The sequence below is a fragment of the Calypte anna genome, unplaced genomic scaffold, assembly GCF_003957555.1.
Source record: "Calypte anna isolate BGI_N300 unplaced genomic scaffold, bCalAnn1_v1.p scaffold_44_arrow_ctg1, whole genome shotgun sequence".
Classification (NCBI taxonomy): domain Eukaryota; kingdom Metazoa; phylum Chordata; class Aves; order Apodiformes; family Trochilidae; genus Calypte; species Calypte anna.
In genome coordinates, this window is record NW_022045512.1 from 2,049 (window position 1) to 28,035 (window position 25,987).

Sequence of the window (25,987 nt, forward strand, 5' to 3'; positions counted from 1 at the left end):
TGGGAAGGGACCTGAAAGATCATGGAGATCCAACCCCTGCCTCCCCCAGCCCAGGGTGCTCCAAGCCCCATCCAACCTGGGCTGAGACACTGCCAGGGATGGGGCAGCCACAGCTTCCTTGGGCAACCTGGGCAACCAGGGGCTCAGCACCCTCACCCCAAGCAATTCCTCCCTCACATCTCATCCCCAGCTCCCCTCTCCCAGCTCCAAACCCTTCCCCCTTCTCCTAGCCCACTCCAGCCCAGCCAGGACATCACCTTATTCCAGGCCACCACTAACCCATGTCCCACACCTGAGAATCACAGAATGCTCATGGCTGGAAAGGACCTTGGAGATCACCAAGTCCAACCAAACCATTTCTCCCTCCCTCCCTCCCTGCCCAAGATCTCCTCTCCATCTCCCCTCTCCCAGCTGCAAACCCTTCCCCCTCGCAGGCTCCCATCCCTCCAGGCCCTTGTCCCAAGTCCCTCCCCAGCTTTCCTGGAGCCCCTTCAGGCACTGGAAGGTGCTCTAAGGTCTCCCCGGTGCAGCCTTCTCTTCTCCAGCCTCAACACCCCCAACTCTCTCACCCTTGGAACCTCCAGTTCAGTTTCACCAAACCCCCCTCCCCATTTCCCACCCACTGCCTGTGTTCCCCCAGGATGGGCTGGGGACTTCTGGGGGGTGCAGTCCCCATCACCCTTGGGATGCTGCTCCCCAGGCTCAGCACCCAGGACCACTCTCTGCCTCCTTCCTCCCCACCTCCCCATCCCTGGGGGGCATTTTGTGACCATGTCCCCACCTCCATACCAGTCACCCCCCCCTCCCCCACAACTCATATCCCACAACTCATATCCCATCTTGTTCTCCCTGCCCACAGCAGGAGGAGGCAGCGGGTCGGAACCACAGCCTGACCCAACGTGTGGAGGACCTGGAGCACCGGTACAGCGAGGCCAGCACCCTGCAGCACATCCAGGCCACCCTGCTCTATGACATGCAGGCCCAGATAAACAACATCTCTGTCCTGGCTGACTGGGCCTGGAAGAACCCCCCTTGCCTTGGCCCCGCCGAGATGAGGCTGCAGGAGGAGATGCAGCAGCCAGGTGATGGGGAGATACTGGGGTTAACTGGGAGGGGATGCTTCACCCTTCAGACCCCTCTCAAGAGGAGATGGAGGTCAAGGGTGTGGGGAAAAACCTCCCAGATTTGATCATCACCTCATTTGATCATCTTCCCCCTCATGCCTTGGCCCCACCAAGATGAGGCTGCAGGAGGAGATGGGGATCTACTGGGCTCAACTTCACCCTTCAAACCCCTCTTGAGGGGGGGTTGGAGGTCAAGGGTGTGGGGAAAAACCTTTTAAATCCTCCCTGAGATGATCTCCTCCCCAGTCATGCCTTGGCCCCGCCGAGATGAGGCTGCAGGAGGAGATGCAGCAGCCAGGTGATGGGGAGCTACTGGGGTTAACTGGGAGGGGATGCTTCACCCTTCAGACCCCATCTTGAGAGGGGATGGAGGTCAAGGGTGGGGGAAAAACCTTTTAATCCTCCCTGATTTGATCATCTTCCCCCTCATGCCTTGGCCCCACCGAGATGAGGCCACAGGAGGAGATGGGGAGCTACTGGGCTCAAATGGGAGGGGATGCTTCACCCTTCAAAGCCCTCTTGAGGGGGGGTTGGGGGTCAAGGGTGTGGGGAAAAAACCTTTTAAATCCTCCCTGATTTCACCATCTCCCCCATCATGCCTTGGCCCTGCTGAGATGAGGCTGCAGGAGGAGGTGGGGAGCTACTGGGCTCATCTTCACCCTTCAAACCCCTCCTGAAGGGGGGGTTGGAGGTCAAGGGTGTAGGAAAAACCTTTTAAGTCCTCCCTGATTTGGTCATCTCCCCCATCATGCCTTGGCCCTGCTGAGATGAGGCCACAGGAGGAGATGCAGCAGCCAGGTGATGGGCAGCTACTGGGCTCAACTGGGAGGGGATGCTTCACCCTTCAAAGCCCTCTCAAGATGGGGTGGAGGTCAAGGGTGGGGGAAAAACCTTTTAATCCTCCCTGATTTGATCATCTTCCCCCTCATGCCTTGGCCCCACCAAGATGAGGCCACAGGAGGAGATGGGGAGCTACTGGGCTCAACTGGGAGGGGATGCTTCACCCTTCAGACCCCTCTCAAGAGGAGATGGAGGTCAAGGGTGTGGGGAAAAACCTCCCAGATTTGATCATCACCTCATTTGATCATCTCCCCCATCATGCCTTGGCCCCACCAACATGAGGCCGCAGGAGGAGATGCAGCAGCCAGGTGATGGGGAGCTACTGGGCTCAACTGGGAGGGGATGCTTCACCCTTCAAACCCCTCTCAAGAGGAGATGGAGGTCAAGGGTGGGGGAAAAACCTTTTAAATCCTCCCTGATTTGATCCTCTCCCCCTCATGCCTTGCCCCCACCAAGATGAGGCCACAGGAGGAGATGGGGAGCTATTGGGCTCAACTGGGAGGGGATGCTTCACCCTTCAGACCTCTCTCGAGATGGGGTTGGAGGTCAAGGGTGGGGGAAAAGCCTTTTAAATCCTCCCTGATTTGATCATCTCCCCCATCATGCCTTGGCCCTGCTGAGATGAGGCTGCAGGAGGAGGTGGGGAGCTACTGGGCTCATCTTCACCCTTCAAACCCCTCCTGAAGGGGGGGTTGGAGGTCAAGGGTGTAGGAAAAACCTTTTAAGTCCTCCCTGATTTGGTCATCTCCCCCATCATGCCTTGGCCCCACCAACATGAGGCTGCAGGAGGAGATGCAGCAGCCAGGTGATGGGGAGCTACTGGGCTCAACTGGGAGGGGATGCTTCACCCTTCAGACCCGATCTTGAGATGGGGTGGAGGTCAGGAGTGTGGGGAAAAACCTTTTAAATCCTCCCTGATTTGATCATCTCCCCCTCATGCCTTGGCCCCACCGAGATGAGGCTGCAGGAGGAGATGGGGAGATACTGGGCTCATCTTCACCCTTCAAACCCCTCTTGAGGGAGGGTTGGAGGTCAGGGGTGTGGGGAAACGGTTTTGACCCCCTTCCCATGTGAGACAAACCCCTCAGCAGCATTTGGGGAGAAGAAAACCCTTCTGCTCTCACCTCCCCCAGCCTTTGCTGGAGAACCAGCTTGTCCTTCAGCGTCGGACGAGACGTTTTTGGGGTGTGAGATACCTACAGACCTGAGCCTGTCAGCACGTGTCTCCCTTCTGTACCTAACCCCTCTGTGTCCTCTCCTTGTCCTCCCAGAGGTGAAGCAGACCAGGAACTGCCCCATTGACTGTGCTTCTGTCTACTACAACGGGCTGAGGCGCTCTGGGATCTACAGCATCATGCCCTCGGTGGGAGGAACCCCCCTGGAGGTCCTCTGTGAGATGGACACTGAAGGTACCACATTGTCAGGGTATAACACTGCCCTGGCAGTGAAACCCAATACCAGGAGCTGTCTGTTCATCCCCCTCCCTGAGAAAGAAAGGAGAGAGAATAAGGGAGAGAGACTGATGGGTTGGGAACTGAACTACACAGCTTGAATGGAACAGGAATGATAAATAGGAAAAATGACTAAATATAAATAAATATACAGGAAAATTGATCCCAGGTTCCTCCCCCTTTCCCCCAATAACTCTCCCATCCCCACTGAGGCTGCAGGGCAGCCCTGGGAAAGTCCAGGCTGGAATCCTGGGGTCAGCAGCAGTTGGGAGCTGGAGGCAGGAACACACAGATTCAGGCTGGCATGGATCAGGAGCAGAGGCAGAGGAAGGGATGGAATCCTCCCAGGATGCCAAAACAAAGAGGGAGAGGGGAAGAAGGGGAAGCAGGAAGGGGCTTGAGCCTGGGGATCCCTCCAATTTCTCCTGAGTATGAGGTGTATGGGATGGAATCCTCTGTTTGGTCAGGTTTGGTCATTTATCTTGTCCCTTCCTCCCTAAGGGAGGGTTCCAGGTGTGACCTTTTTACTCCTTTTCTCCTCCCAGAGGGCAAAATGTTGCTCAGAGCTGAGCAGTTCCTTGGTTCTGCAGCCCATTCCCAGGTGTAACTATAACCATGGAGTGGGATCAGTCCCAGCAGCAGACACTGCCTGAGAAACTTGCTGTTCATTTCAGCAAGTGCAGCTCCTGACAAGAGACTGAGCTGGAACAGGACAGGAAATCCCCTTTATCCTGCCCCAAACCAGGACATGCACCCACAGCACCTTCCAGAAGAACTTCTGGGGTGGGATTGCTCCAGCCTGAGGGTCCTGTCTTAGGGCTGAGCTATTTTGAGGCTGCTTTATAGCCAGCATCTCCAGAAGGGTTCTTCTTCTTCTCCAAGGACAGAGAACTTCTCCTTTCTGCTGACAAGAAGAAGGGGTTGGGTGAAGAGCCCAAACCAAACACCTCAGGTGGGGCCCAGCTGCCCAGGTTGAGGTGTTTAATGCTCCTTGAGGTCTTCTCATGCCTCCAAGGTGTTTGCAACACACTTGTGGGGCTGGCACAGGGCTTGGGAAGGAAAAAAAACCCTTCTGGAGAAGTTGGTCCAGGGGGAGGGGGTATCTGGAGCATCTCCAGATGGATGTGTCCATGTGCAAGTGAGGAGAGTGGGGGTAGAGCTTCTCTCATGGGTATTTTGGAGTATAAATAAGGAGTAGGTGATGTCCCTTCTGGCTCTGGGGTTCAGAGCACCCCACTGCCCTCCTGAGGCACCAACTTCCTGAGAAAACCAGTTTGGGACACCTGAGTTTTGGAAAACTGATGACAATTTCCAGGGAAATGGGGTGGTGGACACTCAGCCCTTTACCCCATGGATCCACTCAGGATCTGGATGGTTCCAACCCCTACCCATGGCAGTGGGGTTGGAATTAGATTATTTTTAAGGTCGTTTCCACCCCAAACCAGTCTCTGATTCTCTGACCCACACGTGATGGGCTGGAGGAAGGGGTCCAGCTCCCCATGAGGGAGGCATCTCCCCCACTGGAGGATTTACAGGTGGTTGTGGCTTGCGGATGGACGTGGTGGTTCAGAACCAGGTTGTTCAGCCCCGTGGTCTCTGTTGGGTCAGCTCAGCATCAACCCAACCTTGGCCACCGCCGAGCCACACACTGCAGAAATCAAAAAAATGGCCCCAATCTCGGCCTCATCCCAGGTTTACAGCTCATGGAATAAAACAAAAGAGAGGAGAGAGGGATTTGGACAGATGGGAGAGCAGATGGAGCCGGTGAGACAACCCAGGGAGAGCTCCTGTGCCTCTGTGGGAACAGTACAGAACAATCTCCAGACTCCAGGAGCTCCAGTTGGTTCCAAACCCAAAACGTTTGCCTCCTCCCACAAAAAAAACACAACAAAAACAAAACCCCAAGCAGTTCCCCTGTGTCCCAAACCACCTGAAGATCTGGGGCAAGCAGCAGGGGAGCATCAACATCAACCAAGGTGTTGGTTTTCCATCATATTTCACCTCCCCGTGCAGCACCCGGCAGGTTGTGGGGGGGGGGAGGAATGAGTAGGGGAGACCTTGGAGGTGTTGAGAGTTCCTCAGGGGTGCCACCAGTCTGGGACCCCCTGGAGATTCCCTGGAAAAACCCATTTTATGCCCACTCTGTGTCCAGGTGGGGGCTGGACAGTCATCCAGAGGCGTCAAGATGGTTCTGTTGACTTCAACCGGACCTGGAAGGAGTACAAGGAGGGTTTTGGGGACCTCAACGGGGAGTTCTGGTTGGGCAACGAGAACATCCACAAGATGACAAGCCAAGGGGACTACTCCCTGCGCATCGACCTGGAGGACTGGAACAGCAAGCACAAGCATGCCTTCTACCAGGTCTTCAGGTAGACACTGGAGTGGCCTTCCCTGGCCTTCCCAGACCCAACTGGTTCAGTGTCAGGAGACCCTGAGGTGTGGGAACCCTGTTGAGGTCAGAGTAACTCTGTCCAGTGAGCTTGGAAGCCTCAACCCAAGGTTTTCTCTCCCTTCTTGCCCACCTGTAGCTGAGCATCACTTCTTGCTCCAGGTTGAAAGCTGGGGGTGAGCTCTTGGCCAAACCCAAGAGGGGAAGGGAGCTGTAGGACCCCACAGACAGTCTCCAGGTGCTTGGTGGTGTTTTTCCCACCCAACGTGATTGAGCTCTGGGATTTTGAGTCCCGTGGTCTTGCTGAGCAGCTCCTCCAGCCCCTTGGTTTGGTTTTTCCCTTCTTTACTCACGAGCATGATGTAACATCCTTCCATGTCTGTAGCCCTTCCTCTTTGGTGTTTTATTTACCACACCAGCCACATCCTTTCTGAACCAAGGGTGACCAGGGCTGTCCAGACTGTCCCAGATGAATTCCTTCCCTGCCCCTACTGGAAATGCTTTGTGGGTGACTGGGGAGTAATCTCTGGATGAGCTCCAAGGGAGCTCTGCACCTTGCAGGCACTTGAGTAGACCCAAAACCTGCTGAAAAGCTGGGAAAAGGAAAAAAAAAATAAAAATCTCATTACTTGACCATGCAGAGGAGCAGGAAATGTGTGCTGGTGACCCCAGGTTCTGTCACCAGGCATCACGTGCCATGGCAAGTGACCTCCAGGCGTTGGTAGCCCAGGGGCAAGTTAGCAAACAGCTCAGGTAACCCTGTGGTTGTGAATGTGGGATGAATGCAGATGATTAGGTGGAGGTGTCATGGGGAGCTTGTTTTGCCAAAGCTCCCTCATCCTTTGTTGTGGTTTTTGAGTCACCCTCTGCCCGGTTCAGCCCTCTGAGTCAGGCCAAAACCCTCCACGTCCTGTAGAAGGGAGAAACAAAACCTTGTTGGCTTTTAGAGGTGATGAATCAGAGCAGGGAGGCTGGTCAGAGCAGCTCCAGGATTGGGAGGTGTCCACCCCACGAGGCAGGATGGCAGGAAGGCTCCAAACATTCCCCTTTGCTCATCCCAACCTCTGCTCCTGGCAGCATCGAGGACGAGGCCAACGAGTACCGGCTGCACGTGGATGGGTTCAGTGGGACCGTGGAGGATTCCTTTGCCTGGTACCACAACAAGAGGAGCTTCAGCACTCCAGACTCGGGGAACATCTGTGCTGAGATCTCCCATGGAGGTTGGTGGTACCACCAGTGCTTCTTCTCCAACCTCAACGGGGTTTACTACAAGGTAAGGTTGGGGGAGGAGAAGGCAAAGAGTTTCTCCTCCAACCTCATCGGGGTGTTCTGCAAGGTGGGGTGGAGGAAAGGGGGTGCAAAGGGCTTTTTCTCCAACCTCAACGTGGAGTTCTACAAGGAAAGGTGGAGGGATGAGGGTACACAAGGCCACACAAGGCCTTAGCACACAAGGGCCAGGAGGTTCTTGGTCCTCATGACCTAGCAATGGCTTGACCAAGCTCTGCTCTGCAGAGAAGGAACAAAATGAGTGCTGGGCATTGGTCCCATGAGTCAGCCATGGGTATTGGGACACCTCTGCACACTGGGGTTTGGGGCCATGTGGTAGAAAACTGTGGTGTGAACCTGAGGTGGTGGATGCCAACTCCACTGGGGCCTTTTGGGCTTTATGTGACCCTTTTTGCCATGTTGTCATCTAATGTTTTGTTCCAGTAGTTCAGAACAAAGGGTGTTCTGGTGCTTCATCCATCCACCCATCCATCCATCCATCCATCCATCCATCCATCCATCCATCCATCCCTCCCTCCCTCCCTCCCTCCCTCCCTCCCTCCCTCCATCCCATCCCATCCCATCCCATCCCATCCCACCCCATCCCATCCATCCATTCCATCCATCCCATCCATCCATCCCTCCATCCATCCATTTCATCCCATCGCATCCATCCATACTTCCTTTCCTCCATCCATCTATTCCATCCATCCATCCACCCATTCAACCATCCATCCATCTATCCATCCATCCATCCCTCCATCCCTCTATCTCTCCATCCATCCCATCCATCCATCCCTCCATCCATCCATTTCATCCCATCGCATCCATCCATACTTCCTTTCCTCCATCCATCTATTCCATCCATCCATCCACCCATCCAACCATCCATCCATCTATCCATCCCATCCATCCATCCCTCCATCCCTCTATCTCTCCATCCATCCATCCATCCATCCATCCATCCATCCATCCCATCCATCCATCCATCTATCCATCCATCCATCCATCCATCCTTCCATCAATCCCATCCATCCCTCCCTCCCTCCGTCCCTCCATCCCATCCATCCACACATCCATCCATTCACCTATCCATCCATCCATCCATCCATCCCATCCATCCATACATACATACATTCATCCCATCCCATCCCATCCCATCCCATCCCATCCCATCCCATCCCATCCCACCCCCCATCCATCTCTCTCTCTGCCCTGCAGGGAGGCAGATATTCCATCAAAAACCGCAAGGTTCTGGGTCCTGATGGGATCGTGTGGTATTCCTGGAAGGACACAGACTATTACTCCTTGAGGAAGGTGCTGATGATGATCCGGCCCCGTACTTTCCGGCCCCACGTCTCCCCATGAAGGATCCTGGGATGTTCCTCACTCCTCCTCACGTTGCCAATGGAGGGCTGGGAATTCTTTGCTGTCGGCACAACCACGATGCTGGAGATCCTGGAGGCACCGAGCCCCCATTTGGCCACAACAACCCCATGGGGAGCTCCAGGCTGGGCACAGAGTGGCAGAAAGGGACCTGGGAGTCTGGATTGCCAGGAAGCTGAAGAGGAGCCAGCAGTGTGCCCAGGTGGCCAAGAAGGCCAATGGCATCCTGGGCTGTGTCAGGAACAGCGTGGCCAGCAGGTCCAGGGAAGGGATTCTGCCCCTGTGCTCAGCCCTGGGGAGGCCACAGCTTGAGTCCTGTGTCCAGTTCTGGGCCCCTCAGGAAGTTCAGGAAGGAGATTGAGGTGCTGGAGCAGGTCCAGAGAAGAGCAAGGAGGCTGTGAAGGGATCCAGCAGAATTGCTGTGAGGAAGGGCTGAGGGAGCTGGGGGTGTTGAGGCTGGAGAAGAGGAGGCTCAGGGGAGACCTCATCACTCTCTCCAACTCCCTGAAAGGAGGTTGGAGCCAGGGGGGGGTTGGGCTCTTTTCCCAGGCAACTCTCAGCAAGACAAGAGGGCAGGGTCTCAAGTTGTGCCAGGGGAGGTTTAGGTTGGAGATGAGAAAGAATTTCTTTCTGGAGAGGGTGATCAGGCATTGGAATGGGCTGCCCAGGGAAGTAGTGGATTCTCCGTGTCTGGAGATCTTTCCAAAGAGCCTGGATGTGGCACTGAGTGCCATGGGCTGGGAATCACGGGGGGAGTGGATCAAGGGTTGATGATCTCTGAGGTCCCTTCCAACCCAGCCCATTCTAGGATTCCTTTTGAGAGAACTGAACCAACAGCAGAGATTTCAAGACCTTCCAGAAGAGTTTGGGTGGTGAAAGCTCTCCCAGAAAGGTTGGAAGGGATTGCTGGGAGTGGTTCTGCACAGACAAGCCTGGGGCTCAGTGTTTCATGGGGTAGGAGGAACCCTTGGTGGGCTTGGCCATCCCCAAGGCTTGATGGGGATACTGGGAGTCATCCAGACACCACACATGGACCTGGGGCTGCGTGGAGGTGTTGAGCTCTCTGGTGACCAACCCAAGGGTGTTTTAGAGGGCAACAGAGAAAAACCAACCCTGTGTGAGGTTCCCAAGCAGGGCCAAGTCTGGTGCATCTCTGCAGTCTTGGCAGAAGTTCCCTGTTGATGTCCCCGTGTGTGAGTTTGGTGCTGAAGGTCCAAAACTACCCCCCCAGGGATGTGCTGAGGTGGCTCCAAGGTGCTGAGAGGATCCAGAGGGAATCCAGGGGATCCAGAGAGCATCTCCGAGGGATTGCATCATGGATAACCGAGAAGGAAAGTCTCCAGTTGCCCTCACCTTCCCTGCTGGGGGTTGGACATCAGCAGGCTGCAAGGATGATGCTCCAAATAAAAGGATTTAAACATAAAAAAAAAAAATGCTGAAGGTTTCCCATTTCCCATTCTGTTTTCTCTTCCATGCTTTCTCTGGCAAAGAACCTTGGGTGGGTTCTTCTCTCCACCCTCCAAGTGGTCTGCAGGAGCAACCAGATGGGATTTTAAGGGTTTTTTTTACTGCCTTACTCTGGAGAAAACAGCCAGAGATCTTCCTTTCCTCCTGACCTCACCTGCAAGAGCTGGAGGCTGGGCTGTGGCCTTGGCCCTGGCTGTCTTTCCTGAGGAATATTTAATTCCATTCCCTTTTCCCTGGTTCATCAGAGAAGATTCAGCAAAGGAGACAAAAGCACCATTCCACCCAATCACTCCTCTCCTGATGCTCTGCTGGTTCCCTGATGGTTTCTGTAGCTGTTCTGGACTTGGCTTTGTCTGGAACCTCCTTTGCTGTGAGCAAACCAAGTGGAGAAGTTCCCTTCCAAGCATCCTCCCAACTCCTGTCCCCAGGATAACAACCCAAGGTCACTTCTCCTTCCCTCTCCCAGCTTTCCCTTGGTGGGCTCCTTGGTGGGAGATGTTCCCAGGATGTATCAGGGGTTGGAATGGGTTGGTCTCTGTTGCTGTTGGGCTGTCACTTGCCATGGCCACCTGGGCACTAGGAGAGGTGGGAGAGGAGCTTTCTCACCTGGTGGCCCAAATCTCTCTGATTTAACCCCATTCCTTCAGGGACTGACCTTCCTGCTTTGGGCTGCAGGTGTTCAGGAGGCCACGATGTCCCCTGGTTGAGCAATCTCCTACTTAAAAAAAACCCTAATAAATCACTTGGGTGAACAACAAGCTAATTAACTAATGATCTCATTCTCGTTATTAATCCACAATCTGATTTTGTACATTACTTCAAGGTCCCTCCCAACCCATTCTATGGTTGGACACAACACTGAGGGTGTCACCTCTACTTCTGCTGGATGAGTGACATCCCTTCCCTCCTCACAACTCTGCCTTATTTCCCCTCTTGCCCTTTGGACACAACCCTGATGGAGAGCCCAGAGAGTTGTCCAAGGGCATCAAACGTGGCTGGGTCACCAACCTTGGATTTTTGTCCTTGGTTATCCATGATGCCATCCCTGGGGAATGCTCTCTGGCACTCCTGGCTCTCCTCAGGGTCATCTCAGCATCTTGGGGCCACCTCAACCCATCCCTGGGGTGACAGACCTGGGGTCTGTGTCCAGACTGTTGGTCTGTGTCCATCTGCTGAAAGGTCCCATCCTCCTGGGGTCCTCACCTGGCTTCATAATTTATTTCTCTTTTTTTTCCTCCCAGTTTCTGCCATCACACCACTTTGTCTCAGCTCGTTATGCCCTTTAATTACTCTGCTTTTGTTCCTCATCTGTCCCATTTCTGCTACAGAGAATGAATCGAGGACCCCAGTCAGCTTTGGGTTGGAAGGAACCTTAGAGATCATCCACATCCAACCCCCCCTGAGGCACCTATCACAAAACACTCAGATTTTCTGCAGCTGATGGCACAGCTGAGGCCATCTTGGCCTTCTCTGACCTGCCTGGCAGGGTTGGCTTTGCAAGGCTCTGCCCTCCAAAGTTTCCCAGAGCAGTTCTGGGTTTCATACTTGAAGATATCTCACTCTGCTTCAGATGTGACACCTCCACCTTGTCCTGAGAGCTCCAAACGTAGAGGAGCTGGTTTGGAATTCTCACAGCATCCTTCCAGGTTGGAGTTTGGGAAGAATTTCTGCCTGGAAAGGGTTGTCAGGGCCTGGCCCAGGCTGCCCAGGGCAGGGCTGGAGTCCCCATCATGCCTGGAGGGGTTTCAGAGCAAGCCCTGGGGATGTGGGGATGAGGGACATGGGGCAGGGGTGGCCCTGGCACTGCTGGGTTAGCTCCTAATCCCAGGCTGGATTTTGGAGCATGTGGTGCTTTCCCTGGCAGGGATGTTTGCCCACCTGGAGATGGGGCTGGAGCTGGGAAGGGTCTGGAGAGCAAGGAGAAGGTCTGGAGAGTAAAGAGGAGGGTCTGGAGAATATCAAGAAGGGTTTGGAGAAGTTGTGAGGAGCATCTGAGGGAGCTGTGGGTGCTGACCCTGGAGCAGAGAAGGCTGAGGGAAGGGTCTGGAGAAGATGGAGAGGGTCTGGAGGAGGCCAAAAGTTCCTCTTGTCCCAGTCACAATTTCTCCTGTACCTCCTGTGGCAGAGCTGCAGCAGCCACAGCCCTGAGGCTGCAGCTGGGAGAGAACTTCAGGAAATGGTGAAACTGCCCAGGAGTAGCTGAGGGAGCTGTGGGGGAACTGAGCCTGGAGCAAAGGATGAGAAGGAGATGGAGGGGCTGGAGAGTGTCCAGAGAAGGGAATGGAGCTGGAGAAGGGGCTGGAGAAGATGGAGAAGGTCTGGAGAGGTTGTGAGGAGCATCTGAGGGAGCTGTGGGTGCTGATCCTGGAGCAGAGGAGGCTGAGGGGAGACCTTGTGGCTCTCTGCAAGCCCCTGAGAGGAGGTTGGAGCCAGGGGGGGTCGGGCTCTGCTCCCAAGGAAGAAGGGATGGGACAAGAGGAACTTTTGGCACACCTCAAGTTGTGCCAGGGGAGGTTTAGGTTGGAGCTGGGGAAGAATTTCTGCCTGGAAAGGGTTGTCAGGGCCTGGCTCAGGCTGCCCAGGGCAGGGCTGGAGTCCCCATCATGCCTGGAGGGGTTTCAGAGCAACCCCTGGGGATGTGGGGATGAGGGACATGGGGTGGTGGTGCTGGGGAAGGGTTGGACTCCATCACCTTCAAGGTCTTCTCCAACCCAAATGATTCCATGATGCTGCCTCCCACTCCAATTCCCCCACAACCCCTGAGTCCTTTTTCCCCTTCCCCATCCAAGCACCACCGGGATGTGTCCCCCACCCCCCAAGAAAACCCAACCCAGTCCCCACAGAAGACACTGCACAGGTGGTGAGAAACCCAAAGAAATGCCAAGGCAGTTTATTTACAACCCTTGTGTACAAAAAAAGGGACAGCTCGTGTCACAGCCACCTCCACCTCTCCATCACCCACTGACCCCTCCAACCTCCCCACCCTTTGGGGCTCCAGGATCTGGATGAACATCTCACAGCACAAGTTATGAGACATGGTTTCCCCCCAGCACCTCCACCAGAGCTTGGAAAGCTTTTTCTGCCCATGGTGGAGCCCAAAGCCTCTGTGGGCAGCAGGGTTGGAGGCTGATGAGATGCCAGAACACCATGGCACTGGGACCAGTGCCCACTGGTAACTGGGAGAAAGCAGACTCTCCACCACCTCCTGTTGGGAAGGGTTTGGGTGCAACCTCTTTGCTTTCACCCACTCTCCCTGGAGGCAAAGACCACCCAGGTCCTTCAAAGCACCTCTAGGCTTGATCATGAGGTGTTGGTGGGGTCCCAGACTGGCCTTCCTCCCACCTTGGTGTCACCAGGAGGTGCCATTGTCATCCTCAGGGCCTCCCTCTGGTTCCTCCTACTCTCCAGAGAAGCATCTCCATCCCACCTCTGGCTCTCCAGCTCCCCTTTCCCTCCTCTTCCCCTCTTGTTTTCCCTCATCCCTTCCATCAGGGTTTCCACACCTCTTCCCCATTTTCTTCTCCTGCTTCCTCTCTCTCTCTTTTTTCCAAACCACCTCGTGGAGCTGGGGGCTTTCCAGCTGCTCTACAACAGGGCAGGAGGATTTCATCCCAAGACAATTCTTGGGAAGTTCTTACAAAAACAAAATGCAGCTCTTTGGGAAGGCTTAGGAAGTTCACCCTTGAGAGGAACCATCAAAGTTCACCCTTGAGAGGAACCATCAGTGCCTCCAAGGGCCTGGCAGAGCCTTTGGAGCTCTGTGACCACCTCCAGTGAGATTGGGGTCTTCTCCTCCCCCCCCTTCCCCAAAATGGTTCTGTAAGGTCTATGGGTTTTGGGCAGGAGGCCCCTGAGTCCAAGCAGGAGAAAAGGGGGGGGTTGGACACCAAAAAATACCCCTGCCCCTCATTGGGGTTGGGCTGGAGGAGAAGAAGGAAGCCAGAGGGATGACCACCTGCCTGCCCAGCACGAAATTAAAGTCACACAAGACGCACATCCCCCACCCCACCCCAACATCACCTTCCCTCCCCACCCTCTCCATCCCCCCCAGGGGGAGGACCACCTCCTCCTCCTCCACTTGGCCAGCTCTTGGTTGTCTCCTCCAGCCCTGGCTGATGGGCACCCCATTAAAACAGCCCCACCAAGGGAGGTGGGCATCCCAAAAGCAGCACCCACCCTCCATCCCCCTCCTCCCTTCCTTTTCTCCTCCCTCCCCACCCCGACCCCAAACGAATAGGATGGCTTCAACTGCTCAGACTCTTGACATTCACAAACAAAGACAGCAGAGGAACTTTCCACCCTTTCCACCATCCGGCCTCGTGCCGCAGCAGCTTCCACCACCACCACCATCATCATCATCATCATCATCATTATCATCATCATCATCATTATCATCATCACCACCACCTCCTCCCCGGAGCTGTCAGTCCAAGCATGGCCTCTTTACCTGGAGGCCTCTTCCTTGAGCTCCTTGTTTTTCCTCACTTCTTCAGCATGTTTGTCCTGTGGGAGGGACAAGGAGGGGGTGGGAGAGGGTTGGGGAAACGGGGAGGAGGAAGAGGAGGAAGAAGAGGAGAAGGTGACACAGACAGGCGTTAGCTGGATGGACCTGGAGGTCCCCACGGGTGGGTCAGCAGCTTCCGAGGGGTTTCGAAGGCACGAGGGCATTTGGTGAGGTGTCATCCCCCTTGGGACACCACAGATGGGGGGTTGGGGGGTTCCCCAGCGTCCTCTCCTCCCCCTGGGGTGGTTTTTTTTGTGGGTTTTTTTGTTTTTTTAAGGATTGTGGTGGCACTCAGGGACAGATTGTCCTCGCCCTCAAGCTAGGAGGTAGACGTCAAAGCAGACGGGATGGAACCCCCAAGGAGATGGGGTGAGCTGGGATTGTCCTTCATTATCTGGTGCTCTCTGCCTCTGAGCCAGGGCTAGCTGAGGCCTTTGGAGATGGGCACTGGGCGAGCTCCTTGCAGAAGGGATGTTTTGGAGGGAGCTGGAGGTGGTGAGGGTGGGACCTTCCGTGCTGAGGTTGGGAACAGACCTGCTTCGGGGAGAGAGAAGAGGTCTGCAGAGGTTGGCAGGGTGGAAGCAGCTCTTAGCATGGCAGCTGATGGCTCCACAGCCTTGAGGAAAGGGGCCAAGAGGAAAAGCTGCCACCCAGGAGGTGGAAAAGGTGCCCGGGGGTGGCTCGGGGACATCAGGGTGGGACATGGGGAAAGCAAAGGCTTTGCAGGTCTCTGGGGGAGCTTTGGGTCCCAGCTCTCCACCCACCCACCACTTGTGGGCTTAGGGACACGTCGGGCTTGGTGGCTCTGCAGGAAGCACCTTCCAGCCCAAGTGGGACAGGGGGTTTGGGTATTGCTGCAGGCTGGGAGGGGATAGAGGGGTCCCTCCCTTTGGTGGTGTCCCCAGGGGGTGATGCCACCCCAAAAGCCATGCAAGGTGCCCAAGTGTCCCGTGACACCCTCTGGACTGATGTCCCAGTGTGTTCCCCCCCCTTCCTTCCTCCCTGGGCTCTCACCTTCTCCTGCAAGCGCTCCAGCATGGCCGCTAAATGGGCCTCCCTGTTCTCCTTGTTGGACTCCATCTTCTGAGCCAGCTTCTCTTTGGCCATTTTGATGAAGTTGTTGTTCTCCTCGATGGCCTTCTGGATGACCTCCCTCTCGTGCTCCCTCTTCTCTGCTAGATGCTTCAGCAGCTCAGCCTCCTGGTACTGCACGGGCAAAGAGGACCCGATGGCCATGGGGACCATGGGACCACCACCCCCCCCCTTGGCCCAAACCTTCTCCAAACTCAGCCAGGTCCCCAAAGCTGGGTGTAACCTTGCTGCTGGGCCACCCACGAGCTGCTGGACCCACCTTCCTCCTCTCCTCTGCTGCCTCCAGCTTCTTCTGGATCTCCTCCAGGGATGGGTCCCGCCGTCGGGGCAGGGAAGCGTTGAATTCGGGGATGCCATCGAACGAGGGGGGCTTCAAGATGACCTCAAATGACTGTCCTGAGGTCCTCTTGTTGAGCTCGATGACTTCCATGTCGGAGATGACACACCAGGTGAGGTCTACGGTGTCTGCTGGGAGAGGGGCCTGGGCTGACCACCAGCACGGGTGGGTCCCACCCCATCAGGGAACCCATCCTGGGGTCCTACACCTGCAGCCAACCCCACTGCCACCATCCTCCTGTACCCAAATCCCTGCATTCCCAGTGCATCCCTGAGTCTAATGTTGGGGTGGAGACTCCAAGACACCCCTGGAGGAGCTGAGATGGGAACATCTAAAGAGCTACAGCAGCAGGGCCAGGGAGGTGATTGTCCCCTCTGCTCTGCTCTGGGGAGACCCCCCTGGGGTAAAGCTGTGTCCATCTCTGGGGTCCCCATCAGCAGAAGGACCCGGAGCTGTTGGAGCCAGTGCAGAGGAGGCCCTGGAGCTGCTGGGAGGGCTGGAGCAGCTCTGCTCTGGAGCCAGGCTGAGAGAGTTGGGGGTGTTGAGGCTGGAGAAGAGAAGGCTGCACCGGGGAGACCTTAGAGCACCTTCCAGTGCCTGAAGGGGCTCCAGGAAAGCTGGGGAGGGACTTGGGACAAGGGCCTGGAGGGATGGGAGCCTGCGAGGGGGAAGGGTTTGCAGCTGGGAGAGGGGAGATGGAGAGGAGATCTTGGGCAGGGAGGGAAGGAGGGAGAAATGGTTTGGTTGGACTTGGTGATCTCCAAGGTCCTTTCCAGCCATGAGCATTCTGTGATTCTCAGGTGTGGGACATGGGTTAGTGGTGGCCTGGAATAAGGTGATGTCCTGGCTGGGCTGGAGTGGGCTAGGAGAAGGGGGAAGGGTTTGGAGCTGGGAGAGGGGAGCTGGGGATGAGATGTGAGGGAGGAATTGCTTGGGGTGAGGGTGCTGAGCCCCTGGTTGCCCAGGTTGCCCAAGGAAGCTGTGGCTGCCCCATCCCTGGCAGTGTCTCAGCCCAGGTTGGATGGGGCTTGGAGCACCCTGGGCTGGGGGAGGGGTCCCTGGGTGGCACTGGATGAGCTTGATGGTCCCTTCCCACCCAACCCATTCCCTGACTCTATGAACATCTGGATGAGCTGAGGGTCTGTCCCCCACCCAAGGGAGGGGTTACCCAGAAGGGATGGGGAAGAGGAGCACAAGATCCCTCTCCAGCCACAGATCCCACCCCAGGTTCCTGCTTCCAGCTGGTGCCACCAACCCATGGAGCCACCTCTCTGGCTTTGGGGGTGACCCTGCTCATGGCAGGGCTGGGTCTGCAGCCCCCCCCCCAGTGTCCATGCAGCCCTGGGGGGCAGGGGGTGGGCAGCAGGTCCCTACCTTCATAGGTGTAGGCTGGCTTGCTCAGGGGGTCCGAGAGGAAACAGGAGCAGAAGAGGGAGACAAGAGGCAGCTCCTTCATCTTCTCTTTGTAAGCTGGGGAGAGATGGGGGGGAATGGGGTCAGGGGGGGCTGGGAGGGTCCTTCCAGGCACCCCGAGCAGGGATTACCATGGGACATGAGAGGGGGGGACCACCAAAGCTTGCTCAGATGCTGCAAACTCTGCCCCCCCAGCATGGGGTGGGTGCGTGGGGTTGGGGGGGCTGTGTTGTCCCCCCACGGTGACATACCAGCCAGAGTCATGGTGTGGAGATCCTTGGGGGTCTGCAGCAAGAGAGTTCCTGGGGCCTGGGGAGGGAAAGAAGCAGGGTCAGTGTGGGGTGTCCTAGGGTTGGGGGGCATCACCTGGCCACAGACCTGGCCACCGTGGGGTGTCCTGAGGATTGGAACATCTCCTGTCCCCTGCAGGCAGTGGGGCAGCTGCCTACAAGTGACCCCGTGCTGGGGTTGATGTGGTGGGGACACGATGGGGACGTGGGGTGGGCACCCATCATGGGGTGTGAGGGGCCCATGCTGGGGTAGATGGGAACACTGGTGTGGGGGGCACCCACTGGGTGGTGTTTGTGGTGGGACTGTGAATGTGTGATGGACACATCTGGAGGGATGGACACATCTGTTGGGATGGACACATCTGGAGGGATGGACACATCTGTTGGGATGGAGACACAACTGGTGGGGTGGACACACATCTGATGGGATGGATGCACAGCTGGAGGGATGGACACATCTGGAGGGATGGGAACACAACTGGTGGGGTGGACACACATCTGGAGGGGTGGACACACATCTGATGGGATGGGTGCACAGCTGTAGGGATGGGAACACATCTGGAGGGATGAACACATCTGGAGGGATGGACACATCTGGAGGGATGGACACATCTGGAGGGATGGACACATCTGTTGGGGTGGAGACACAACTGGTGGGGTGGACACACATCTGATGGGATGGATGCACAGCTGGAGGGATGGACACATCTGGAGGGATGGGAACACAACTGGTGGGGTGGACACACATCTGGAGGGGTGGACACACATCTGATGGGATGGATGCACAGCTGGAGGGATGGGAACACATCTGGAGGGATGAACACATCTGGAGGGATGGACAGATAACTGGAGGGATGGACACACAGCTGGAGGGATAGGAACATATCTGGTGGGATGGACACACATCTGGAGGGATGGATACACATCTGGAGGATGGACACAGGAGCTGTGGGATGGATACACATCTGGTGGGATGTACACACAACCAGTGGGATGTACACATCTGGGAGGATTGGCACACATCTGGAGGAGTGGACACACTACTGGAGGGATGGGAACACATCTGGAGGGATGGACACACATCTGGAGGGATGGACATAGAGCTGGACAGATGGACACACATCTGGAGGGGTAGACACACATCTGGAATTATGGACACACATCTGGAGGGGTAGACACACATCTGGAGGGGTAGACAAACATCTGGAGGGTTGGACACACATCTGGGGGTGGACACACAACTGGAAGGATAGACACACATCTGGAAAGATGAGCACACATCTGGAAGGCTGGGAACGCACCCAGAGATGTCGGGGGGGGGGGTGTGCTGGGGACTTGCTCCTGGGTTGGGCACCCACCAGTATGACACGATGGGCATGTACTGGTGTGGTGTGGGGGCACAAACTGGGGTGATGGGCACCCAAACTGGGGTGATGGGCACCCACAGGATGATGGCAGCAGGCAGGGGGGTTTGGGGGTGGTCCTGGCACACTCATCCCTTCCCCACTCCAGGTTGTCCCACGTGTCCCTCACCCACACGTGTGCACACGTGTGCTAGGAGCAGTGTGGTGTGTGTCCCCCCACTCGTGTCACCAGAACCTTGCCACCAAGCCCCTTGCTTGTCACACCAGGACCTTCCCTGGGGGTCCCCGTGGCTTTGGGGACATCTCCAGGACACTGTGACCTGCCATGGGGTCCATCCCTCTTTCCCAGGGACTCGGGGAGGGGGGGGGGACACAAGCTGGGGGTGGGGGTGGCATCAAAGGGGGTGTCCTGGTGGGAATGTCTTTCCCTTGGTGTCCTGTGGCTTTGGGGACATCTCCAGGACACTGGGATCTGCCATGGGGTCCATCCCCCTTTCCCAGGGACTTGGGGGGGGGGGGCTCAAACTGGGGGTGTGGGTGGCATCAAAGGGGGTGTCCTGGTGGGAATGTCCTTCCCTGGGGGTCCCCGTGGCTTTGGGGACATCTCTGGGACACTGTGACCTGCCATGGGGTCTATCCCCCTTTCCCAGGGACTTGGGGGGGGGAAGAGGGGGGGACAAACCGGGGGTGTGGGTGGCATCAAAGGGGGTGTCCTGGTGGGAATGTCCTTCCCTTGGGGTCCCCGTGGCTTTGGGGACATCTCCAGGACACCAGGACCTGCCATGGGGTCCATCCCCCTTTCCCGGGGACTCGGGGGGGGGACACACAAACTGGGGGTGTGGGTGGCATCAAAGGGGGTGTCCTGGTGGGAATGTCCTTCCCTTGGTGTCCTGTGGCTTTGGGGACATCTCCAGGACACTGTGACCTGCCATGGGGTCCATCCCTCTTTCCCAGGGACTCGGGGAGGGGGGGGGGGGACACAAGCTGGGGGTGTGGGTGGCATCAAAGGGGGTGTCCTGGTGGGAATGTCCTTCCCTTGGGGTCCCCGTGGCTTTGGGGACATCTCCAGGACACCAGGACCTGCCATGGGGTCCATCCCCCTTTCCCGGGGACTCGGGGGGGGGGAGCACAAACTGGGGGTGTGGGTGGCATCAAAGGGGGTGTCCTGGTGGGAATGTCCTCCCCTGGGGGTCCCCGTGGCTTTGGGGACATCTCTGGGACACTGGGATCTGCCATGGGGTCCATCCCCCTTTCCCGGGGACTCGGGGGGGGGACACACAAACTGTGGGTGTGGGTGGCATCAAAGGGGGTGTCCTGGTGGGAATGTCCTTCCCTTGGGGTCCCCGTGGCTTTGGGGACATCTCTGGGACACTGGGATCTGCCATGGGGTCCATCCCCCTTTCCCAGGGACTCGAGGGTGGGGGGCACAAACCGGGGGTGGTGGTGGCATCAAAGGGGGTGTCCTGGTGGGAATGTCCTTGCCTCCTCTGCCAAAGTGGGGGGGACAACACAGGGACACCGCCCCACAGTTGCCCCCCCTTATTTTTAGGTGTCCCCCCCCCAAGATGGTGGAATTTAGGGGTTCCCCAGGGGGTTTTCCTCCCCAGTGGGGTTTCCTCCGGGTGATGGGGGGGGGGGGGATGCTCTGGTGGCTCCTGTGACAACCTCAGCACTTGTCCCCCCCCCTGCCATGGATTCCCCCCCCCCACCCCCAAAATCCTCATTTTCCCCAGGATTTTGGGGAGGGGGGGTGGGGACATTTCAGGCTACAGATCCCTTTCTGGTCCTAAGGATGAAATGGGGGGGGGAGAGGACCCTAAATGGATGGGGCCCATTCTGGGGGGTGTCACCACCTGGGGGAGGTTGGGGGGGGGGGGGTGGGACCCCCCAGGATGAAATCTGTACCCCCCCTAAGGCTGAAATCCAAACCCCCCCAGGGTGAAACCTTTTTCCTCCCCCAAATGGAAATCTGCCCCCCCCAGACCAAAAATCCTCCCCCTTAGGATGAAAATTGTCCCTCCAACATCTTTCCCCCCCCAGACCCAAATCTGCCCCCCCTGGATGAAATCTCTCCCTCCCAAACCCAAATCTCCCCCCCCCCCCCCCAATCTAACCCCCCCGCCCCGGATCGCGATCCCTCTCCCTGCCAGACACACGTGGCCGGGCAGCTGGGGGGTGATTCCCCCCCCCCCAAAATGCTTCGACTTCATTTACCACCCCCCCGAGATGATGCCCCCCCCCTCCTCCATCCCCCCAGTCCATCTCCCCCCCCCTGGAAGAAGCCCCAGTAATAGGGGTGGGGGTGGGAGCAGCCACCGCCCCCTCCCTCGAAGAGCTGGATGTGCCCCCCCCATCTCCAGCTGCCTCCTCCTTGTCCCCCCCCTCGTTTTTAACATCCCCCCCACTCCCCCAAATAAATATTTCGGTCACCTCCGCCCCCCCCCCAATAATTCATCCCCTTCCCGAGGATGCTGAGGGTGTGGTAGGGACCCCCCCCAAAAAAAAAACATTCTGGGGGTCTCCCGGAGGATGCTGAGAGTGTGCCTGCCCCCCCCAGACGATACCGGGGGTCCTCCGAAGATGCTGGGAGGGGGGGGACCCCCCCGGGGATGTGCCGGATCCCCCTTTCCCGGAGATGCTGGGAGTGTGGGAACCCCCCCGGAGATGCTGGGGGTGCCCCGGGGGTCCCTGAAGATTCTGCTGGGGGTGCTGGACCCCCCCACCCCATCCCCCGAGGGTGCTGAGGGTCCTCCGGGGTTGCTGATGGGGGTGTTAGACCCCCCCACTATGAAGATGCTGGGGGTGTGGGACCCTCCGGGAGTACTGGGGTGCTGGACCCCCCCCTCCGGGATGCTGGGGGTCCTACGGGGATGTTGGGGTGTGGGACCCCCCCTCCCCGGGATGCTGGGGGGTCCTAAGGGGATGTTGGGGTGTGGGACCCCCCCTCCCCGGGATGCTGGGGGGTCCTAAGGGGATGTTGGGGTGTGGGACCCCCCCCCGAGATGCTGGGGGATCTTACGGGGATGCTGGGGTGTGGGACCCCCCCCGGGATGCTGGGGGTCCTACGGGGATGCTGGGGTGGGGGCCCCCCCCCCCGAGGATGCCGGGGGTCCCATGGAGATGTTACTGGGGGTGCCGGACCCCTCCTTCTGAGGATGCTGGGGGTGTGGGACCCCCCCGGGGATTTTTGGGGTCCTCCGGGGATGCTTCTGGGGGTACCGGACCCCTCCCTTTGAGGATGCAGGGGGTGTGGGACCCCCCCCCTGGGATACTGGGGGATGGTCCGGGGGTGCTGGAGGGGGGTGGGACCCACCCAGGGATGTTACTGGGGGTGCCGGACCACCCCCTTCTGAGGATGCTGGGGGCGTGGGACCCCCCCGGGGATTTTGGGGGTCCTCCGGGGATGCTTCTGGGGTACCGGACCCCCCCCTTCCGAGGATGCTGAAGGTGCGGGACCCCCCCCCTTCTGAGGATGCTGGGGGCGTGGGACCCCCCAGGGGATTTTGGGGGTTCTCCGGGGATGCTTCTGGGGTACCGGACCCCTCCTTTCCGAGGATGCTGAAGGTGCGGGACCCCCTCCCGGAGATATTGGGGGGGGGCACAAAGCGGAGGATGCTGAGCCCCATCCCTGCCCCCCCATTATCCAGGCGGGGGGGCTGTGTAGCACCCCAAAAAAGGGTGGGGGGGTCTCCAGGAGGGTGGGGATGGGGGGGACGACATAGACGAAATGCTGGGGGGGGCCAAAAATAAACCGACCCCTCCCCAAAAACTTTAAAAAAAAAATAAATTATATATTTCCCCCCCCCCCCTTTAATTAACACTAATTAATAACCCCCCCCCTGGGTACTCACCCCACTGCTGGTGCTTGAGCTGCTCCTCGCCGCTCTCCGGGCTCATTTAACGTGGGGGCTGCGTGGAGCATCCCACCCGGGGGGGGGGGGGGGGGGGGGGGGGGTACCCGACATCGCCCCCCCCTCCCCTTTTCCATCCTATGACATCACCTTCCCGGCTGGTGATTGGCTGAGCCCCATGGAGAGCGGTGATTGGCTGGAGGGAGCAGCCCGGTGACATCACGGCCCGAGGCTATTTTTGGGTTGGGTTTAGGGAAAAAAAAGGGTGTGGGGGGGTTGGAAATGAAATAATATTAATTGAGGAAAAACGTGTGGAAAAGGGGCAAAATTGGGCAAAAATGGGCAAAAATGGGCAAAAGGATGAAGGATGGAGGGTGGGAAAAGGGGGTGAGGGGATGGATCAGGCCCCCAAAAGGTTTTCTTTTAGGGTGGGGGTGTCCAAAGGGGGGGTGATGGGTGTTGGGGTGCCGTGGTTGTGGGGAGCAAGGGGGGGGGGTGAGAGGAGGACAAAGCTGCCGGGTGACAAAGTGACAAAGAAGGGGATGGGGAGGGGTCCCCCCAAGGTTGGTGGCACCTCCCGTGGGGACATCCCGTCCCCCCCGTGTCCCCGTGGGCTGTGGGGTGTCCTCTTCATCCTTAGGAGCCCGGTGGGACTCGTTCCCAGGTCCAGAGCCACCTGAGGACCCCAAACTGGGATATGGGAACTGGAAGAGGCCGAGTCCCAGATCCCAGAATTATTTTGGTGCCGTGGCAGAGCTCTCTGAGGAGCTCCAGCAGAGTCAGGACATCTCCTAGGGCTGTGTCCTTCCCATAAATGGGCTCTGCTGACCCCAAATCTCCTTCTCCCTGACCCATTTATCACGGGAAGGGGGGGGTTGATGGTGATCAGAAGCCCCCAGACTCCCCTGGGATCCACGCTGGGTGTATCCAGACACTGCTCTGCTCCCTGCTGAAATGAGCACCTAGGAGGGGGCTCTGGGGAGGTTTTTTTCCCCCCTGGAGAAGGGATCTGGGGTGGATTTGCAGAGCTCGTGGTGGCCTCAGGATGAGGAGGAAGGACAGGGTGACCCAGCTGGAAATGGGGGTGACATCAGCTGTGTGACACCTGTAAGGTGGCTCCTGAAACCCAGCAGCGTGTGGCTTCCTTCCAAAGGGAGCAGAGAACCCCCAGAGGGGGCTGGGTGGGAAGGGACCCCAGAAATGATCTGATCTGAGACCCCTGCATGGTCAGGGACCCCTCCCCCAGCCCAGGGTGCTCCAAGCCCCATCCAACCTGGGCTGAGACACTGCCAGGGATGGGGCAGCCACAGCTTCCTTGGGCAACCTGGGCAACCAGGGGCTCAGCACCCTCACCCCAAGCAATTCCTCCCTCACATCTCATCCCCAGCTCCCCTCTCCCAGCTCCAAACCCTTCCCCCTTCTCCTAGCCCACTCCAGCCCAGCCAGGACATCACCTTAGTCCAGGCCACCACTAACCCATGTCCCACACCTGAGAATCACAGAATGCTCATGGCTGGAAAGGACCTTGGAGATCACCAAGTCCAACCAAACCATTTCTCCCTCCCTCCCTCCCTGCCCAAGATCTCCTCTCCATCTCCCCTCTCCCAGCTGCAAACCCTTCCCCCTCGCAGGCTCCCATCCCTCCAGGCCCTTGTCCCAAGTCCCTCCCCAGCTTTCCTGGAGCCCCTTCAGGCACTGGAAGGTGCTCTAAGGTCTCCCCGGTGCAGCCTTCTCTTCTCCAGCCTCAACACCCCCAACTCTCTCAGCCTGGCTCCAGAGCAGAGCTGCTCCAGCCCTCCCAGCAGCTCCAGGGCCTCCTCTGCACTGGTTCCAGCACCTGATGGGTGAGCTCCATGCTGGGACCCCCCCCTGGCTCATCAGGCTTTGGGTGCCACCACAGTCAGGATGTCCCATGGGACGTTCAAGGAGCTGCAGAGGGCCCAGAGGAGCCCTGGGGAGGGAAGGGTGGGGATGCAGGAGCCAAGTGTGGGACAAAGAACCATTATGGGTCCCCACGTGGCTGTGGGATGGTCCCTGTGGTGGCTGGCACCAGGATGAGTGACACCCCATGAGGAGGGGAGGGGGTGCAGGAGGTTCTCAAATGTCCCTTTGAGCTCCTGTGGGTCCAGGCTGGGGACACAACCCCCTCCCTGTCCCTCTGCTTTGATGCTGGAGCTCAGGGAGGTGCTGGAAGCCCTGGTCCATCTCCACAGGTTCCTCCTTGTCCCCCAGCTCCACAGGTCCAACTTTTTGGGGGGATGAAGCTTGGTTCCAGCTCCTGGAGACCCCAGGCAAGGCTCTGGGGACACTCCATGAACACCATCCCTAAAGGTGTCACCTTCCACCCTGCAGAGCCACCAACCCCAGGACCTGTTTGGGTCTATCTGGGGTGCTGGTGGGCTGTGGGTTCACAGGGTCACCCCTTTCCCACCCCCTCTTTCCCCTGGGTGTCACCTGGAGTGGGATCACCCCCTGTATGCCTGGAGGAGAGTGTCCTGCTCACTGTCTCAGTGCCACCCCCAAAACCTTCCCAGGAAGAGGGGGGAGAGAGAGGAAAAGACACCCGGAGCATGGGAGGTGTCTGCAGCTTGGTGTCCATCAGCTGGAGCACGGGGTGATCCTGTGGGAAGTTCTGTGTGTCCTGGGATGTCCTGCTGATGGGAGAGCCTAAGGATGAGGTGAGCAGATCCCATGTTCCTCCCAAACCTTTCCCCACCCTTCATCTGGAGGCTCTGCAGGGCTGGGGAACCTCTACCCAGGACATCTCCAACCTCCCCACATCCAACACCCCCGGATCCTTCGGGAAGAACAATTCCCAAGGGTTTGGGGTCTCCTTATCCGAGAGGATTCCTGGCCTTGGGAAGAGCCAGCAGATCCTGGCCACCAGGAGCAGGACACAAGCTCAGCTGAGCCACCAACCCCATTTGGTGGGGACCCGGGAGTTGTCCCCGGGAGTTGTCCCCGATCAGGGCTTCTCCAGAGCTTGGGCATATCCCGGGAAACCTCCTTGGAAAGGGGGGGTTGGATGGGGGTCCCCATCCCTCCGGGCTGCACCGGGACCCGGAGCTGGTTGGTACCCGGGGTGGGGGTGGGAGGGGGCGGGGGAAAAGTGATGTCCTCCTTCTGATTGGTCAGAAATGACATCATCGCCCAGCTGGGAGCCAATAGGAGAGCCGCTTGCTGCTCTGAAATAGCCTTTAAAATGGGGAGGGG

The 25,987-nt window shown here is 57.8% G+C and overlaps 2 protein-coding genes across 3 annotated transcripts; one reads left to right on the forward strand and one right to left on the reverse strand.

Moving 5' to 3' along the window:
- Positions 1–859: 859 nt before the first annotated feature.
- Positions 860–8,438, forward strand: LOC103537313 (angiopoietin-related protein 7; the record flags this gene model as incomplete). Its single annotated transcript, XM_030468754.1, has 5 exons — positions 860–1,082; positions 3,236–3,373; positions 5,568–5,784; positions 6,882–7,077; positions 8,292–8,438. Coding segments are annotated over 5 exons (921 nt in total), but the record flags the coding sequence as incomplete, so codon positions are not given.
- A 5,907-nt stretch (positions 8,439–14,345) lies between these two features.
- On the reverse strand, positions 14,346–22,856 carry STMN4 (stathmin 4). Of its 2 annotated transcripts, none has more exons than XM_030468745.1 (6): positions 22,775–22,856; positions 17,521–17,578; positions 17,231–17,326; positions 15,779–15,984; positions 15,442–15,633; positions 14,346–14,426 (listed from the first exon to the last, which is right to left on the reverse strand). In XM_030468745.1, exons 2-6 carry the CDS (start codon positions 17,531–17,533, stop codon positions 14,367–14,369), a joined length of 567 nt encoding a protein of 188 aa, XP_030324605.1. In that variant the 5' UTR covers positions 17,534–17,578; positions 22,775–22,856; the 3' UTR covers positions 14,346–14,366. The 2 variants fall into 2 exon arrangements, with proteins under 2 accessions (XP_030324605.1, XP_030324604.1); XM_030468744.1 differs by having other exon boundaries at positions 15,779–15,987.
- Positions 22,857–25,987: the final 3,131 nt, after the last annotated feature.